At 37.7% G+C, this 18,217-nt stretch overlaps 1 protein-coding gene across 2 annotated transcripts in view; it reads left to right on the forward strand.

The window, feature by feature from the left end:
* The window catches only part of LOC144969888 (uncharacterized), a 158,893-nt gene extending 151,706 nt beyond the window's left edge, over positions 1-7,187 (forward strand). For both annotated transcript variants that reach the window (XM_078908935.1, XM_078908936.1), the window contains exons 10-12: positions 5,277-5,420; positions 6,263-6,340; positions 6,995-7,187. In XM_078908935.1, the coding sequence (XP_078765061.1) occupies positions 5,277-5,420; positions 6,263-6,340; positions 6,995-7,131 (359 nt within the window). In that variant the 3' untranslated portion in view covers positions 7,132-7,187. The remainder of the gene's footprint in view (positions 1-5,276; positions 5,421-6,262; positions 6,341-6,994) is intronic.
* The last annotated feature ends 11,030 nt before the right edge of the window (positions 7,188-18,217 follow it).

The following is an 18,217-nucleotide window of genomic DNA, read 5'->3' on the forward strand; positions in this document are numbered from 1 at the left end:
TAAAATCCTGTCTAGAGGATAGCAAACAACTAAAACTGACGTTTATTTAACGGTTAAAGCCCTATGGCGCCCAAGAACTAGATATGCGCATTAAATAAATAATTTGCTTCATTAAATGGGATTTTAGATAAACTCAAAATTTATTTCAGCTTTGATATAATTTGATATCAGGCTACGATTATTATATAAATTTGACCTATTTTTTCTTCCAAAATATTATTTAGCATTTTGTCCATGACGATTGGCATTATTACATACAAAATATATCTGGCCACTTTGTCTCAATCTTCGAGACGTTCCATTCATTCCACACCAGAACAGATTCCAGCATACGCTGGAATAACATCCACGATTGCTTTCAAATGCGAAACAACAAAATTATGATCCTGGAATATTTTGACAACAAAACCAGAACCCCGATTCACTTCGTCTGTCTTTCGTCACGCCCCCTTCCGCTTCGTACTCAACTTTATTCGTGTTATAATAATACATTGGACTGGCCGTGTCATTCATTGTCTTTCAGTGATAATAATTGTTCTTGTTTTTATCACCCGCCATGTTTTTTCATGTTCAACCTCCACTTAATGCCCTCTGTCAGGTGATCTAGATATTAATAATTTATGAATATATTTAATATATAGTTCTACTCTATTATATATATATATATATATATATATATATATATATATATATATATATATATATATGTATATGTATATATATAATATATATATATATATATATATATATATATATATATATATATATATGTCTGTCTGTCTATCTATCTATCTATCTATTTGTCTGTCTATGTATCTATCTGCATATTTTGTGTATCTATCTACCTAGCTATCCAGCTATCCTTTGCATCCATCCTTCCGCCAAAACATCCACCCATCCATCCATCTATCCATCCATCCATCCACCCACCCACCCATCCATTTATCCATCTATCCATCCATCCATACACCCATATATCCATCCATCCATCCACCCATCCATCCATCCATCCACCCATCCATCCATCCATCTACCCATCCATCCACCCATCCATCCATCCATACACCCATCCATCCATCCACCCATCTATCCATCCATCCATCTATCTATTAACCAATCCATACATCCACCCATACACATACAACACCCATCAAACAGTAGACGTATGTTATAACGACCAGCCCCATCTATGACAAACAAACCCCAGTTGTTTATCCACACCATTGCAGCACACCGACACAACACATCTCCTTCATTTTGGCCAGAACACATTTTTTTCAACTATTCATCTACCATAATGACCCCGATAACTCAGTTGGTAGAGCACTCGCTTCACACGCAAAGGGACAGAGATCGAGTCCTGGTGAAGTTGAGATAATATTCTCTTCTGAATTTCCTGTCACCCAGTAGTAATGGGGTCGATAGCTTTGTTAGATACGGTTATGTGGTCTAGTGATATGACACTCGCTTTCGAGAGAATGTGAGTAAAGAGCCTTTTCCAAGGACTCAACTAAGCGAGGCTCGAACCCAGGACCTTCCGATACGAAAACGAGTGTCATACCACAAGACCAAATACCCTCCTATTCCACCCCCCCCCCCCCAAGAAAACAAGAAACAAACAAACAACGACGCACAGAATACTAGCACATAATATTGTGGGATTGCGTGTGCTGTGTTTATCTGATAAATGTACAAACGCCTCCCGCTATGAGAAATAAATATTTTTGTAAGACGCCTATGGTATGGTAATAAAATATACAACAAAATTCCTAGATAAGCGCTGTCTTTATGCGATTATTGTTTATCCATATTAATATATTAACACCCTCCCCCCACCCCCCAACCACCCCACCCCACATAGACCATAATGTATTGGGTTGTTGAATTTTTTTCCAGACGTCTCAATCTCAATGTTTTCCCATGACAAATGCGTAACCAACAAAACATGCATCTCTTCACCCCATCTCATTCACAACATACCACTCCTTTATCCTTACTCTTTACAAAAGAAAAACAATTTTACAAATTTTGACTAGAAATCTTCCACTTTCAAAAATGAACTATCGATTGTTTAAAATATACCCCCCCCCCCCCCCTCCCTCCCTCCCCCGGCCCCTTCTGCTCAGTAGTAGTCATGCCTCGTTCAACATGTTACGTGTTGCTGTTAGTCAGTGACTCGTTGAAAAGCGCTTTGAGCACATTTAATGGATATTGCGCCATATAACAAAAAGCTCAAGAAAACTACAATTTTTTTCAATAAAACTACAATTTTTTTCCACTTTGAAGCAGGCTAGAATGTATCCATGTACCTTTTGTTTATTTTACATGTTTACACAAAACAAGTCGGCAGCGAGAGGAAAGTTTGCACTGGAATAAATAAACGAATAATATCTATACGATTTATGTGAAACTCGACTTGTTTTCAACTTGTTTCCGTTTTTGACTAGTCTGATCTTTGAATCCAAAGTCAGTTTGTTGGAAATTGTTTAAAATAGAAATCCAGAAATAAGCAACACTGAACCCCCCCCCCCCCCCCCACACACACACACACAAAAACAACAATAAAAACACGTTACTACTACTACTACTACTACTACTACTAATACTACTACTACTACTAATACTACTACTAATACTACTACTACTACTACTACTACTACTCTACTACTACTACTACTACTACAACTAATACATACTACTAACTACTACTACTACTACTACTACTACTACTACTACTACTACTACTACTACTACTACTACTACAACTACTACTACTACTACTACTACTACTATACATACTACTACTACTACTACTACTCAACTACTACTACACTACTACTACTACTACTACTACTACTACTACTACTACTACTACTATTACTACTACTACTACAACAACTACTACTACAACTACTACTACTACTACAACTACTACCTCGCGAGGTCCCATGTTTGAGAGATGTTTTATTTATTTATTTTTTATTTATTTATTTATTTTTTTTTTTTGCAATGATGAGGATCATTTTAAACGATCGTTATTGGAAGGACGAGTTTTCTGGCCAAAATTTTAGATACGTGTTTTTACAAAGTACGGCAGAACAAAGGTTCGTCTTGTACATTTTACAAGTCTGGAATTGAGAGATCAAAAGATTCGTCGAATGATGTGTTACCATTTCTGTGTCTTTGTTTTGATACAACTCGTTTATTTCAAATATTTAGATGTATAATTCTGTTTTCCTTATTTTTCAAACAAAATAATATACGTTGAATGAATTTCAAAGAAAGTAACATGGACTGCCAGATTAATTTTGTGAGAGAAGCTAAACAAGTCATAGAAGAATGCCAAATAATTAGAAATAAATGTTATATTATATCTCCCTATGCATCACATTTTTCTTCTTAAATATACATTAATAATAATAATTTTCCTATCCCTAACATAATGAGTGTCTTGATTTGGTAAAATTAATCTTACATTGTCTTGCAAGTTTAGAGGTGAAAATTAGAATGTATCGCAGTGAGCATTTACTTGACTACTTTTGATAAAATTTCGTGATTGAAAAAGAAAAAGGAAAAATGCTAAGCCTAATTTTTCCATATCTGATAGATATAAAACAAGAAAAGAAACACCAAGTTTTAAAATTTGGTTTTAAAACTCCAAACTGGCAACACCGAAAAGCAGCAAAGAGAAAAGTTCAGAAATATCTTTTATCAAAACAAAGTGTAATGTTTTTATAATAGTTTATCTTATTGAGTCTTTGCAGAAGGGGAATGTGTCGGTAGGAAGAGGATTACTCAAAGTATAATGTACGTTCACGATTCATACAAAGGATAATAATTTGATACAGAGCAAAATCCGTTAGGTTTGTGTGACCAAGGCGCTTTACAAGGTGTCCACAGCCAACAATAACACGTAACGTAGAACGAGACGTGAAGTTTGAAGGATGCTATAATACTAAAAATAATTATTTCCTTTTAATATAGACAGCACCAAGTGCGGCTATGTGGTCTTGTGGTATGACATTCGCTTCCGGATCGGAAGGTCCTGGGTTCGAGCATCGCTCGGCGCAAATTGAGTCACATTCTCTCACCGTACTCAGGTGTAAAATAAGTACCTGGCCGTTAACAACGGTGTCCCTGTTCGAAAAAAAAAATGTAATATCGCCTAACAGGCGTCATGCCTCGTTTTACATGTTAAATGTTGCTGTTGGCTTGGGATCCATTGTAAAGCGCTTTGAGCACGTTAAGTGGATATTTTGCTATATAAAAGCTCAAGTTTTTTTAAGGGAGGGGAGGGGGTGTGGCGAGGTGGCCTAGCGGTTAAGGCATTGTACTTTTGTTTGTTTTTCTTTTCTTTTTCTTCTTGGTCAAGAGTATTACCGCCCCCCCCCCCCCTGCCAATTTGCTCACTTTGGACAATTTGAGGGATTCTTTATGACATCAGTCTCTTGTTTGATGGATTATCTATACTTCTTCATGGAATGCCCAGACGATGGCATCTCACAGTGACACGCAGAAGGGCATATCTATATTTTTTAAAATTTTATTTAATTAAAAAATTATCTTTTAAAAATAGACAATGTTATGTATTCATTTTTAAATCAAACCACCGCCCAGATAGGATTCAATAGTCTGATGTCACGTCCGCCCAGCAACGAGCAGCTTGGTTCTAAACAAAGAAATCGGTATTTTTTATTCTTCATGCTGGCTAGAACTTTTCCACATGTCATTTGATCAGATTGTATAAAAGTCAAAACATGGTCAGATTTATAATGTTTTTCTCCTCTGGATACACTTTTATGCTCGTTGGAGAAATATTTCATAAGGTCGTCCGCCATCGTTCCGATAGTTTAAGACCAGTTACTAAGTTACTATGTGTTATTACGAGGGAAGTGACGTCACGACTGTTGAAGCGTATTACCGGTCAGAGGTTCGATCCCCAGACGAAGCAGGCTGAATTTTTCCTTTCTTTTTTTTCTTTTTTTTTTTGGGAACGAATCTATCTGGTATCTTTCTTTCTGCTTTTTTCTGGCACTGTTACAAACACATCTTTCCAGAATTCTACATATCCTAATGGGTTTTGTTGTTGTTGTTGATGTTGTAACGAAGAAGGGTAGGAGAGGAAACAGCAAGAACTGAAGGTTGGTTGTGAAGTGCCCTGCGAAGCCGTGGCTAGTCCAGCAGAAGAGTTGATTGTTACGGGAGAGGTGGATTCAATGAGCTCGTTTGAAGTTGAAGTTGAAGTTGATGTTGTTGTTGTTGTTGTGTCTTTTCAGAGTTTTTCCAGCGCCGAGTGAGGAGACTGAAGAACGCCCTGAAGCTTCTTCCAGAGGAGGCCCAGGAACTGACAACTCAGATGCCCAAAAATGACCACACACAATCGGAGTCCAGCCCAGAACCTGTTGTCCGAAATACACAAGGTATGAGTGAGACTAACCTGGAATTTGTTTGCAGATGTCTGGTATTATTGATTTTTAAATTATTTTTTTTTGGGGGGTCTTATTTAAGGCTAAACTTTGGACTTGTTCTTTAAATGTCTTATACATAGCATGTTATTTCATGATCTCAGATAGCTTGTAATGTCGTATCGTCCACAGACGGTTTTTACTCATCTTTGGATGTCTTGAGATATCCAATTTGAATGATGATGATGATGATGATGATGATGATGATGATAATAATGATGATGATGATGATGATGATGATGACGATGATGATGATAATGATGATAATGATGATGATGGTGTTGGTATGGGTGAGCCCTATCTGGCATTGGTTTGGAGATGTCTGGAATTTTAAAAATCTTTTTTTGTATTATTTAAGGCTTAACATTGAACTTATCCTTTGCATGTCTTATCAATATAGCATATATTTACAATAGCATACATTTACAGGATCTCAAACAGCTTGCTATGTATCATATACAGACAGACGGCTTTTACTCATCTTTGGATGTTATGAAAAGCGCTTTGAGCACGTTGAGCGGTTAATGCCCTATATAATAGGTCATAAAAGCTCAACCACCTCACTTGATCTCACCTCATCCTCTTGACGGGATGGTCGTAGAGATGATTTAGCTCAACCACCTCACTTGATCTCACCTCATCCTCTTGACGGGATGGTCGTAGAGATGTTTTTTTTTTTTTTGCAGGAAGGGCCCTTGGATATGTTTTCAGCTTTCCTCATTAGATTACCAGACCTGCAAATAGGTATGCGTCAATTTCTATTCATGTAATCATTTCTATTATTCGATTATTTCCAGAATCGGGTACGTTAGAGAGTGATTCTCCAGACAAACCGTTGAATACGTCAGTGTCCATTGAGTCCGAGAGGAAATCAGGTGGGTGGGAATATCATCATCATCATCATCATCATCATCATCATCATCATCATCATCATCATCATCATCATCATCATCATTATTATTATTATTATTATTATATTATTATTATTATTATTATTATTATTATTATTATTGTTGTTGTTGTTGTTGTTGTTGTTGTTATATATTATTATCTATTATGGTAGTATAGATTGATGATATAGATAGTTGTGTGTATGTAGATATAGGATAGATAGATAGATAGATAGATAGATAGATGATGATAGATAGATAGATAGATAGATAGATAGTGATAGATAGATAGATAGATAGAGATAGAGATTAGATAGGATTAGATAGATAGATAGATATAGATAGATAAATAGATAGAGTGGATTAAGATAGTAGAATAGATAGATAGATAGATAGATAGATAGATAAAGATAGAATAGAGATAGATAGATAGATAGATAGATAGATAGAAGAAGATGAGAGAGATAGTAGATAGATAAGAAGATAAATAGATAGGAGAGAGAGAGAGAGAGAGAGAGAGAGAGAGAGAGAGAGAGATAGAGAGAGAGAGAGAGAGAGAGAGAGAGATCATGTTTGTTTGTTTCAATTTTACAATGTCATTCAATTGTTTGAAATACTCCACATCCAATCTCTTTTCAGATGCCAACCTTCCCGACAGACCACCACACAGACGAGAGGGGTTCGAACCCTTCACCACTGGACGCAGCCGTAGCCCCGGTTCACCTTCACCAGTCAAATTCCAATATCATCCCATTGTCGCCGGCTCCGATATGTAAATAGATAATTCACACATACACACACACACACACACACACACACACACACACACACACATACGTGCTAGATGAATATATATTATTATATCAATACTGACATGTGTTCCGTGAGCAAGCGCTTCCATAGCTCTTGATATCACTTTCATTTTGACTATTGTACATACGTCATAAGTTCCCCATTCTAGGCAGGTCGATAGTTTAGGATTCTTTCTTTTTCTGTTTTTTTTTTCTTTTTTTCTGGGTTTTTTTTTCTTTATCTGGCACTGTTCCATACACAACTTAAACATTTTTCTATCTTGAGTTGTGCAGATAGGTTATCGGAAAGGGGGGGGGGGGAGGGGGCATTCATTAATCCATCTATCATTTTTGTTCCAACTTTCGCTTTCATAGTCCAATCAAAATGCCGATTAAAAAAAAAAAAATTCTTTAAAAAGTTGTCTTTCAGAACCAATGGATCCATGGAACTGGAGCTTATTTCGGTTTCTATAACTGAAACGGATAGTTGCAATTGTTTGCTACCCTTTGGACTGGACAGCTGGTCTATCGCAAAGCACTTTCCGCCAGATATTGCCAGACCCAGCTACCTAATCACTGCTGTGTGGACAGTGGGGAGGTGGAGGGGGAGGGGTCAGAAAACAATCTCGATCACCCGGGATTGATCTAGGACCCCTTTTGCATATGAGCATGTGCTCTACCAACTGAGCTAACCGGACCCCCATTATGATGAATCGTTAATTCACTCGACCCTAACACCGACTATATCCGTAGTTTACCCGGGGTTACTTTTACCCCATGCCTATTTATTACATTTTTCTGAGACAAATTATAGGCGTAGTATCAAAGCTAATGTTTTTAGTTTTTTCATGTTAATAATGGTAGTTGAATAAAGCCATCTACGGAAATGATCATTTTAAATACATTTTCCCCCCCATTTTGAAAAGTAGCAAACATTTCTAGGAGTGAGTGAGTTAAAGTTACGTTGAAAAGTGTATGTATGTGTCAACGTGCTCTGCCCGCCACCACGCACGTGAATGGAACACGACTCCGATTTGATTCAAACAAAATAGGCATGATAATTACAGTGTTATTATAATAGTTGTCTTTTTCCTTGGGCAAGATTATTAACCCCCGGTCTGAGGTACAATCTTCAGTCGAAGTCGACTGATTTTTTGGGGATATTATTTTTTTTTTCCTTGTATTTTTCTTTCTTCTTTTGTCTGGCATCTTTTATAAACACTTGTTCAGATGTTTATTAATCCCCCAATTTTCTCACTCGGACAACATGGCGGGTGATTCCTGTTGACATCAGACATCTTGTTTGATGGATTATAATCTATAGATGATATGCGTTTGGCTAAGAAGCTCATAACATTGCCATCCGGAAGTATAACGGGCCAACACACAAAACTGTGTGTATCCATGAACATTTATAGTCGGGTTAATACAGTTCAGTGAGCATTATTCATAAACGCGGATGGCAAAAAAAAAAACCAATAACAAAGACCTGAGTGACGTCATCTTCGAACTGTCTATATTCCTTCATGAAATGCCCACGTGACGGGATCACATGGTGCCGTGGCGGAAGGCCGTAATTTGTTAATTTAAAAAAATAGATAATACTCTTGTCCAAAAAAAATTCAATGATTATAATAATAATAATGATGATGAAAATATTATGGTCTTAATGATAATGTTAAATGTTTTGGTGCCAGATTGGGTCAACGACTTTAGCACACACACACAAAACACATATTGAAAATTTTGGCCAGAAAACTCGTCCTACAATCAACTATTGAGCGATTAAAGTGACCCTCATTTTGTCAAAAACTCTCAAACTTGTGACTTAACAGAAGTCTTCGCGAAAGTCCCAGGTTTGAGAGTTTTTGTCCATATTGGGGTCATTGGGATCGATCTATATTATTTGAAGGACGAGTTTCCTGGTCAAAATTTCTAGTACGTGATTTGGTTTGTTTTGTCTTTTTTTTTTTATAGGTTATGCCAGAACAATGCCGTCTTTTGAGTCCTGGCGCCATAAAATTATATATATTGACATTGAGGTATACACCTATATAGAGAGATAAAACGGAAGAGAGGGAGGGAGGGAGAGAGAGTGTAGGTTTGTGTGTATGTGTGAGAGAGAGTGGAAATGTTGCTGCTCGAAGCTCGAAGAAATAAATAATAATGTGAAGTTGAAGAATGTAAGCTTCAATTTAATTACAAAAACAGATCAAATGAACGTTTCGGGTTTCCCCTTTATCAACAAAATAGGATGAATGAAACATCATCTCATTCATCTGTGGTGTTTCATTCATCCTGTTTTGTTGATAAAGGGGAAATCCGAAACGTTCATATGATCTGTTTTTTGTAATTAAATTGAAGCTTACATTCAACTTCACATTATTATTTTTTTGTGAGAGAGAGAGAGAGAGAGCGAAGGAGAGAGAGAGAGATAGAGAGATAGATAGATATAGATAGATAGAGAGAGAGAGATAGAGAGAGAGAGAGAGATCAATGAAATTTGATTATTAATGTCTTAACAATATGACACATTTCAACTGTAGATAAATTTATATTTACTTATATTAAATATATCGATATGATATCGAAACAACACAAATAAATGTGACATGTTGATATTTTCTATTAAATGTTTCTCAAAATTCCATGAATAAATAAACCCATTTAAATATTATGACAATAATCGATATTGAATTGAAATATTATAATTTTTATTTCCTGTCCAAAGACAATACTGAAAAATGTTGTTTTATGATTAAGATAATGACGATATTTCTATGTAAATTTATGCGTATGTTATGACTTTTATGAGGAATTTTGATAACTATTAAATTAAAATGACAATCGTAATGTTTACTTTTTGTTTGCCTCACACTTGGGACTGTCAGTATTAGAATATATTATCAACGTTGATATTGTATTGTTTTCAATGTGAGGTGCTCTACCAGTGAAGTGGTCCATGGATTGATGGACGTCCTTTTTGAGAACGGTTTGTCTGTCTCTCCAATTTTGGAAATCTATAAAATGTGCAGGAGTGACTTTCTGACTGGTGCAGACTTTTAACACCATGTCACGAGAGACGCATGCGCACAACCAACATGACGTTCTCTCTCTAATAACTTTTCCGCCGGTGACGTCACAGACTATGGGTGACGCCCAATCAAGGGACGCTACTCTTCCTCTAATCTCATTCCCTATTCATCCCCAGGGGGAAATTTGTCTTTAGGGTCTATTCCAAGGGAAGACTGGATTTGCGTCAGCCGCAAAGTGAGCTAGGGCGAGGAGGTGACTTGCTCAAGGCCAGCCACACAACGAGGCGGGTAGTCGAACTCGGTACCTTTTGGGCATGAAGCAAAGACCTTACTCCGCTGAACCATGTTGCCCAAAAATGTCCAATCTGTCGACCTGTAGACCTTTTCCCTAGAGCACCTCACATAATAATAATAATAATGATAATAATAGGATGACATTTTATTACACTGTTATGTATTATGTAACTGATTCTATGATTGTCATTGATTCGTGTTCACATTCGCATGATTGACAAGTCATTCATTCATTCATTCAATCATCATTATAATGATATTCATTGTCAATCATTACAGCTACCATATTTCTCATTAGTCCTCGCACCTCCCCCTCCCCCCTCCTCCACATGTCAACCCCCCCCCCCTCCTGATTATAATAAGATGTATCGCATTCATCGTTATCATTATCGTTATCGCTGTTTTCATCACCACTCAATCAAACACGCATGTAAAAAAAAAATATAATAAATTGAATGAATATTTCAATTTTTCCCTTTATCAACAAATTGGATGTTATATTGTTTTAAGGGAAAGATAAATATCGAATAGTGTGAGTTTGTGTTTTTGTGCGTGTGTGTGTGTGTGTGTGTGTGTGTGTGTCATTTGAAATAAAGTCTTACCAAAGAGTGTGTAGGGTAACGTAGTTACCAAGAGCTCTCACTTCTATTAACCGCAATGCTATTGTCGCGTGCCAGGCGAGACAGCGAGGTGGGTGTGCTCCGCGTGTATCAAGCGCGCTAGGCTTAATGATACAATGAAGAAAATACAAGTAGAAGACGGAAGATGTGTGGCTTCACCAAAAGCGGGAAGAGAGAGCTCTTGGTAACATAACAATCGTTACCTACACGCTCTTTTGTCTTACTTTTTACCTAAAACCTCTGTCCACACACAAAACTCATTGGAATCTTACCTATATTACACTCTTCGTAATGATTGCTGACAAAGAAACACCCGAAACGTTTCTGAATGCCGTTACGTCATGGGTATGACTCCCCCCCCCCCCCCCCCCCCCCCCAGCAAACGCCCTTACAAAAGCAACTGTTATGAAAACTAGGGTAAAAGTTAGTCTGTTGTTTTGCTGGTTTGTTTGAGGGTTTTTTTTTTTTTTGGTTTTTTGTTTGTTTTGTTTTCTTTTGTTTTTATTTCTGTGGTTTGTTTGTTTTGATTTTTTTTCTTGTATTTGTTGTTTTTCATTCAATTTCTTTTTCTATCATCATATTGGTGATTGAACTATGACTACTTAATTATTATAATGAGAGAATTTGGTAACGTGTGTGTATCCATGAACGTTTATAGTCGGGTAAATACAGTTCAGTGAGCATTACTCATAAACGCGGATGGCAAAAAAACAATAACAAAGACCTGAGTGACGTCATCTTCGAACTATTTATAGATAACAACAATAAATAACAATGATCAGAGAGAGGACGATTTCATTCACGTAATTGTTTATAAACAAACAACTATGTTTGTCCGAGCACGTGTGAAGGTGTGTCACGAATTCCATGTTTTAGTTGGTCATATATCTACTGGTTAATGGGCATGATCTATAGATAGAATGCGCTTGGCCAAGGAGTTCACAACATTGCCATCCGGAAGTATAACGGACCAACACACAAACTCTGTGTAACCATGAACTTTTATAGTCTTGTTAATACAGTTTAGTGAGAACAACTCACAAACGCGGATGGCAAAAACAATAACAAAGGCCTGGGTGACGTCATCTGCATACTATCTATATTAACTTTCCATGTGTTCTAGGTCATTGGTCACATTGCTAAATGTGCTCAAAGTGACCCACTTTATGAAAAGCAATGGATCAAGATAATGTGACGTCACAATTTTCTAGCCAAACTTTTAAAAATGCGTTTTGTGTGTATAAATTATGGCGGTAAATCATGAAATGATAGACTTGTTTGAATTTATTTCATTATTTCTGTACAGAAATCTGTATATTGTACATTGTAAATTGGGTCCTCATGTTTATCATAGTATCACTCTAATACCAAATACCAACATATCGATATCAATGCACTCAAATGATAATAATAATGATATGTATAAAATCGATTTAAATAAAGTAAAAATGTTATTCCGATATTACAACCAAACTCAATGAATACGATATTGACTAAATGTGTTTCGTTTTTCTTCTCAATAACATGTCATTAAAAATGCGATTTTTAAATTGTTTATTTTAATTATCATTTCATTTTATTATTTTTATCATTTATTATTATTATTATTTTTTGTCAAAGAGGGTCATCTTTTGTCATAGTGATGTTTTCAATCTAAAATAAATGTGTTTGATAAAAAATAAATATTGCGTTGTGTTTGATAAATAGAATCATACGGTGTTCTTGAACGTCTACGGTTTGACATTGGAACAAGTTCCCGATACCGCCACGCTATCTTGTGTGGCAATATGGTCTTGTGGTATGACACTCGCTTTCGGATCGGAAGGTCCTGGGTTCGAGCCTCGCTCGGCGCATAGTTGAGTCCTTGGAAAAGTCTCTTTACTCACATTCTCTCATCGTACTCATGTGCAAAATGAGTACCTGGCCGTTAACAGCGCTGTCTTTGTCCTAAAAAAATATAAGGCCAAAGTTCGAATCTCGGTCTGAGCGGCGCATAATTGAGTCCTTGGAAAAGGCTCTTTACTAACATTCTTTTGCCGCCCTCTTGTGTAAAATGAGTACCTGGTCGTTAACAACGTTGTCTCTGTCTGAAAAAATGTGTATTATCGCCTAACAGGCGTCATGTTCCGTCCTACATGTTAAATGTTACTGTCGACCAGGGACCCTTTGAAAACCGCTTTACGCACATTTAGTGGATATTGCGCTAAATAAATGTTCTAGTTTACAAGTTTAAAGTTTACTTTGTAAACATTTGAGTGCTTTCTCAATGGCGGGATTCTTTGCTCGTGGAATCTTCTATTCGCTATTCGGTCCAGTCCCCGATGTCTTACTTTTTCTTTAGTGCTTTAACTTCAGACCTAGAACATTTCCCTCTTCACCTTCCTTTTTCCTGACGCTGAAATGACCTACAAGTGTCGCAAGTGCCGTAAAACTCCCTTTAAAAAAATGAAAACAAACAAAAAATTAAAATTTAAAAAAAATAATTGAGCTTTATATAGTGCAATATCCACTGAAATGTGCTCAAAGCGCTTTACAAGGGGTCCCTGATCAACAGCAACATTTAACATGTAGGACGGGACATGACGCCTGTTAGGCTATATTACAATTTTTCGGACAAAGACAACGCTGTTAATGGCCAGGTACTCATTTTACACCTGAGTACGATGAGAGAATGTGAGTAAAAAGAGCCTTTTCCAAGGACTCAACTATGCGCCGAGCGCGAGGCTCGAACCCAGGACCTTCCGATCCAAAAGCGAGTGTCATACCACTAGACCACATAGCCGCAATGAGTTCATAGAAGGAGCCAAACCATCCGCTCAAAATATCCAAGACATTCTTGTAGTCAATCGTGTCGCTTTGTGGTCTAGTGGCTTGTGTAAACAAAAAATGTGAGCTTTTATATAGCGCGATATCCACTAATTGGGCTCAAAGCGCTTTACAAGGGGGTCCCTGACCAACAGTAACACGTAACATGTAGAACGAGACATGACGCCTTTTGGCGATATTCCAATTTTTTTTTCCGACAGAGACAAACTGTTAACGGCCAAGTACTCATGTTACGCCTGAGTACAGTGAGATAATATGCGTATAGAGCCTTCTCCAAGGACTCAACTATGCGCTGAGCGAGGCACGAACCCCAGGACCTTCCGATCCGAAAGCGAGTGTCATACCACAAGACCACATAGCCTCACATGTGTGACATTATTTGGCTTGTAACCTGTAAGTCCCAGGGTTGAGTCGCACTATGATCTAAATTTGATCTAAAAATGCCTCGTCCTTCATGTTATGCGTTGCGTTGCTCTTGGTTTAGGGCTTTAAGAGCTTTAAGCACATTTAGGGGATATTGCACTATATACAAGCCAATAATTCTATAGATAAAGAAAGGAAAACCAAGAATGCCATAAAATCATTCATTAAGTCATTAATTTTTGTAGAGAAAATGACAGAGGATAATGAACCAATTAGGCAAATTCGACATTAAAAACAAAAACAAAACAAATAAACAACAACAAAAACACCCACAGAAAATATAATTGTGTTGGAAAAAGAGAAACAGATATATAAATTAATTGGAACTTTTATCGCCTCGAAATTTAAAATAATTGAATAATTTAGAACTGAGTTCAAAGACAGAAGCAGATGCAGTGAGTTGGGGAAACGGCTTCCACCACCGGATGTGGAATCAACAAATCGGAAAAGAACTCCTCTGACATGCGCAGAATGACATGTTACATGAACTGGTTTCAAACCAGGTGTTGATTGGAGTGCGCATTGTAGGGATTAAATAGCTGGTGTGTATACAAATAAATAAGGGAAGGAGGGGGGGGGGGGGGGGGAGAGAGAGAAGAGAGAGGGAATGGGGAATGTATGCCAAAGAAAAATCTAGGGCTTTCATATACCGCAATATCCACTAAATGTGCTCAAAGCGCTTTACAAAGGATCCCTGACAAACAACAACAGATTACACGGAGAACGAGACATGACGCCTTTTAGGCGATATTACAATTTTTTTTTCGACAGAGAAAACGCTGTTAACGGCCAGGTACTCATTCTTCACCTGAGTACGATGAGAGAATGTGAGTAAAGAGTCTTTTCCAAGGACTCGGCTATGCGCCGAGCGAGACTCGAACCCAGGATCTTCCGATCGGAAGCGAGTGTCATACTACTAGACCACATAGCCACACAAGAGAGGAAAGAAAGAAGAAGAGGAAGGGGGGAGGGGGGAGGGGGGGGGGTACTGTCCATTGTTCTTTGACGAAACATCTTTGTTTTTCATTGTTGCCAGAAATGTTTTATTCCTTATTTTCATATTGATCGAACAAAACGGTCCCCAACTTGTTCAAAAAATTTTAAACCTGAGACTTCAAAGAATTGTTGGGACCAAGGTACACTATATTTTCAGGTCTAATAACTAAACTGAACGCTGAGTTTGATTTAGCAGTGTTGTTTTAACGGATAATATTTTGCGTTGATTTGAGAGGGTTACTATCCCATTATATCAATGAGCCCATAACAATTCGGGTTTACAGACCTGAAAATACGAACACGTTTCTTGAGCCTTTTATAGATGTCTAAAGTCTGAGAATTTTTTGGATAGATAGGGGGCCATTTTATAGATAGATACATAGATATTATAATATATTATAAAGCAAAAAATTAAGCCAAAATTTAATAAAGCGTTTTGGCATTGTAGAGATGTTTCTTTTCTTTCTTATTCTGTTTCCTTCCTGTAGGTACTTCTACCCCCAATTTTTTTTTTCACGGTCTTCAGCGTCTCGTACTCATTATTGTCCTGACTGGCGGGTGCAGTGTGTGAAATACCTGTACTTCCGTAATCCTGAAAAACCCATATTTTAAAATTTGGCCAGAAAACTCGTCCTTCAAATATCGATCGATTTAAATGACTCTCATCTTGGCAAAAACTCTCAAACCCGGGACTTCAGCGAAGTCCCGGGTTTGAGAGTTTTTTGCCAAGATGAGAGTCATTTAAATCGATCGATATTTGAAGGACGAGTTTTCTGGCCAAATTTTAAAATATGGGTTTTTCCAGAGTACGAGTCATTGCTCGCTTTGGCACTGAGGAATTGAGTAAGGTGTCATTTTGTTTAGTGTGATTTCTTGGCTTGAAGAATTCACCATGAAGATTATTTATAACTGCCGACGTTTACACTTATGCAGGTCTGACATCCGAACCCACTTATGGGCCTAGTTTAATATTTTTGTAATGGACAATATTTTGCGTCATTAACTCACTCAACCCTAACACCGACTATATCCGTAGTATACCCGGGGTTACTTTTACCCCATGCCTATTTATTACATTTTTCTGAGACAAATTATAGGCGTAGTATCAAAGCTAATGTTTTTTTTTTGTTTTTTTCATGTTAATGGTAGTTGAATAAAACTATGTATGTACATGCTCATTTTTAATACATTTTTTCTCCAATTTTGAAAAGTATCATACATCTCTAGGATTGAGTGAGTCAAAAATAATATTTCCATTGCAACAATGAGCCCATAAGGTATTGGGTTATCAGACCTGCAAATAAGTGAACGTCGATAGCTGCCTTACTCTGCAAAAACACTCGAGTTTTCAGGACAAAGCATAATTATTATTTATGACACCTGATTGTGTCGCTATGCAGAATATTCTGATACACAAACTTAGTAACCTAAGTGCGGATGTGTGGTCTGATGGTATGACACTCGCTTTCGGATCGGAAAGTACTGGGTTCGAGCCTCGCTTGGCGCATAGTTGAGTCCTTGGAAAAGGCTATTTACTCACATTCTCTCACCGTACTCAGGTGTAAAATGAGTATCTAGCCGTTGACAGCCTTGTAAAGAGTAAAGAGTCTTTTCTAAGGACTCAACAATGCGCCGAGAGAGGCCCAAACTCAGGACCTTCCGATCCGAAAGCGAGTATCTTACCACTTAGACCACATAGCCGCACTTCTTAAATTGGTCCTGTCCAAAGTGTACTTATTTGAAGGTCTGATAACCCAGATTGTTATGGGCTCATTGTTGTAATGGAAATACTCTCAAATTAACACAACATATTATTGTCAAATTCTTCTTCTTCTTCTTCTTCTTCTTCTTCTTCTTCTTCTTCTTCTTCTTCTTCTTCTTCTTCTTCTTCTTCTTCTTCTTCTTCTTCTTCTTCTTCTTCTTCTTCTTCTTTTTTCTTCTCTTTTCTTTCTTCTTCTTCTTCCTTCTTCTTCTTCTTCTCTTCTTCTTCTTTTCTTTCTTCTTCTTCTTCTTCTTTCTTCTTCTTCTTTCTTCTTTTCTTCTTCTTTTCTTTCTTCTTCTCTTCTTCTTTCTTCTTCTTCTTCTTCTTCTTCTTTCTTCTTCTTCTTCTTCTTCTTCTTCTTCTTCTTTCTTCTTCTTCTTTCTTCTTCTTCTTCTTCTCCTTCTCCTTCTCCTTCTTCTCCTTCTCCTTCTCCTTCTCCTTCTCCTTCTCCTTCGGCTTCGGCTTCGCCTTCGCCTCGCCTTCGCCTTCGCCTTCTCCTTCTCCTTCTCCTTCTCCTTCTCCTTCTCCTTCTCCTCCTCCTTCTTCTTCTCCTCCTCCTCCTCCTCCTCCTCCTCCTCCTCCTCCTCCTCCTCCTCCTCCTCCTCCTCCTTCTCCTTCTCCTCCTCCTCCTCCTCCTCCTCCTCTCCTCCTCCTCCTCCTCCTCCTCCTTCTCCTTCTTCATCTTCTTCTTCTTCTTCTTCTTCTTCCATTAAGGCCAAAGCTTCAGTCTGAAGATTGTATGGCCGTCTTTTCAGAACAGGGGTTTTAGAGGAAAGCAGGGAGCGATTTTTTTGAAGTCATCAGTCGAAAGGGCTTGTTTACAATTGGTTGGTAGGGAGTTCCAAAGTCGGATGGTGGAGGGGAAGGAAGAGTAAAGATTAGGATGGTTTGGTCTTGAGTGGGGGCAGCGTGGCTCAGTGGTACAGTCTTTGCTTCTTACCCTAAAAGGTAACGAGTTCGATCAACCACCGCTGCGTTGTGTGGCCTTGAGCAAGTCACCTAGCCCTAGCTCACTTTACGGCGCTGCACTGCGGCTGACGCCTGGGTTATTCCAGTCTTCCCTTGGAATAGACCCTAAAGACAAATTTCCCCTTGGGGATGAATAAAGGGAATTT

Source organism: Berghia stephanieae, chromosome 4 (genome assembly GCF_034508935.2).
Source record: "Berghia stephanieae isolate SIO BIC M18660-M18661 chromosome 4, UCSD_Bste_1.3, whole genome shotgun sequence".
Taxonomy (NCBI): Eukaryota; Metazoa; Mollusca; class Gastropoda; order Nudibranchia; family Aeolidiidae; genus Berghia; species Berghia stephanieae.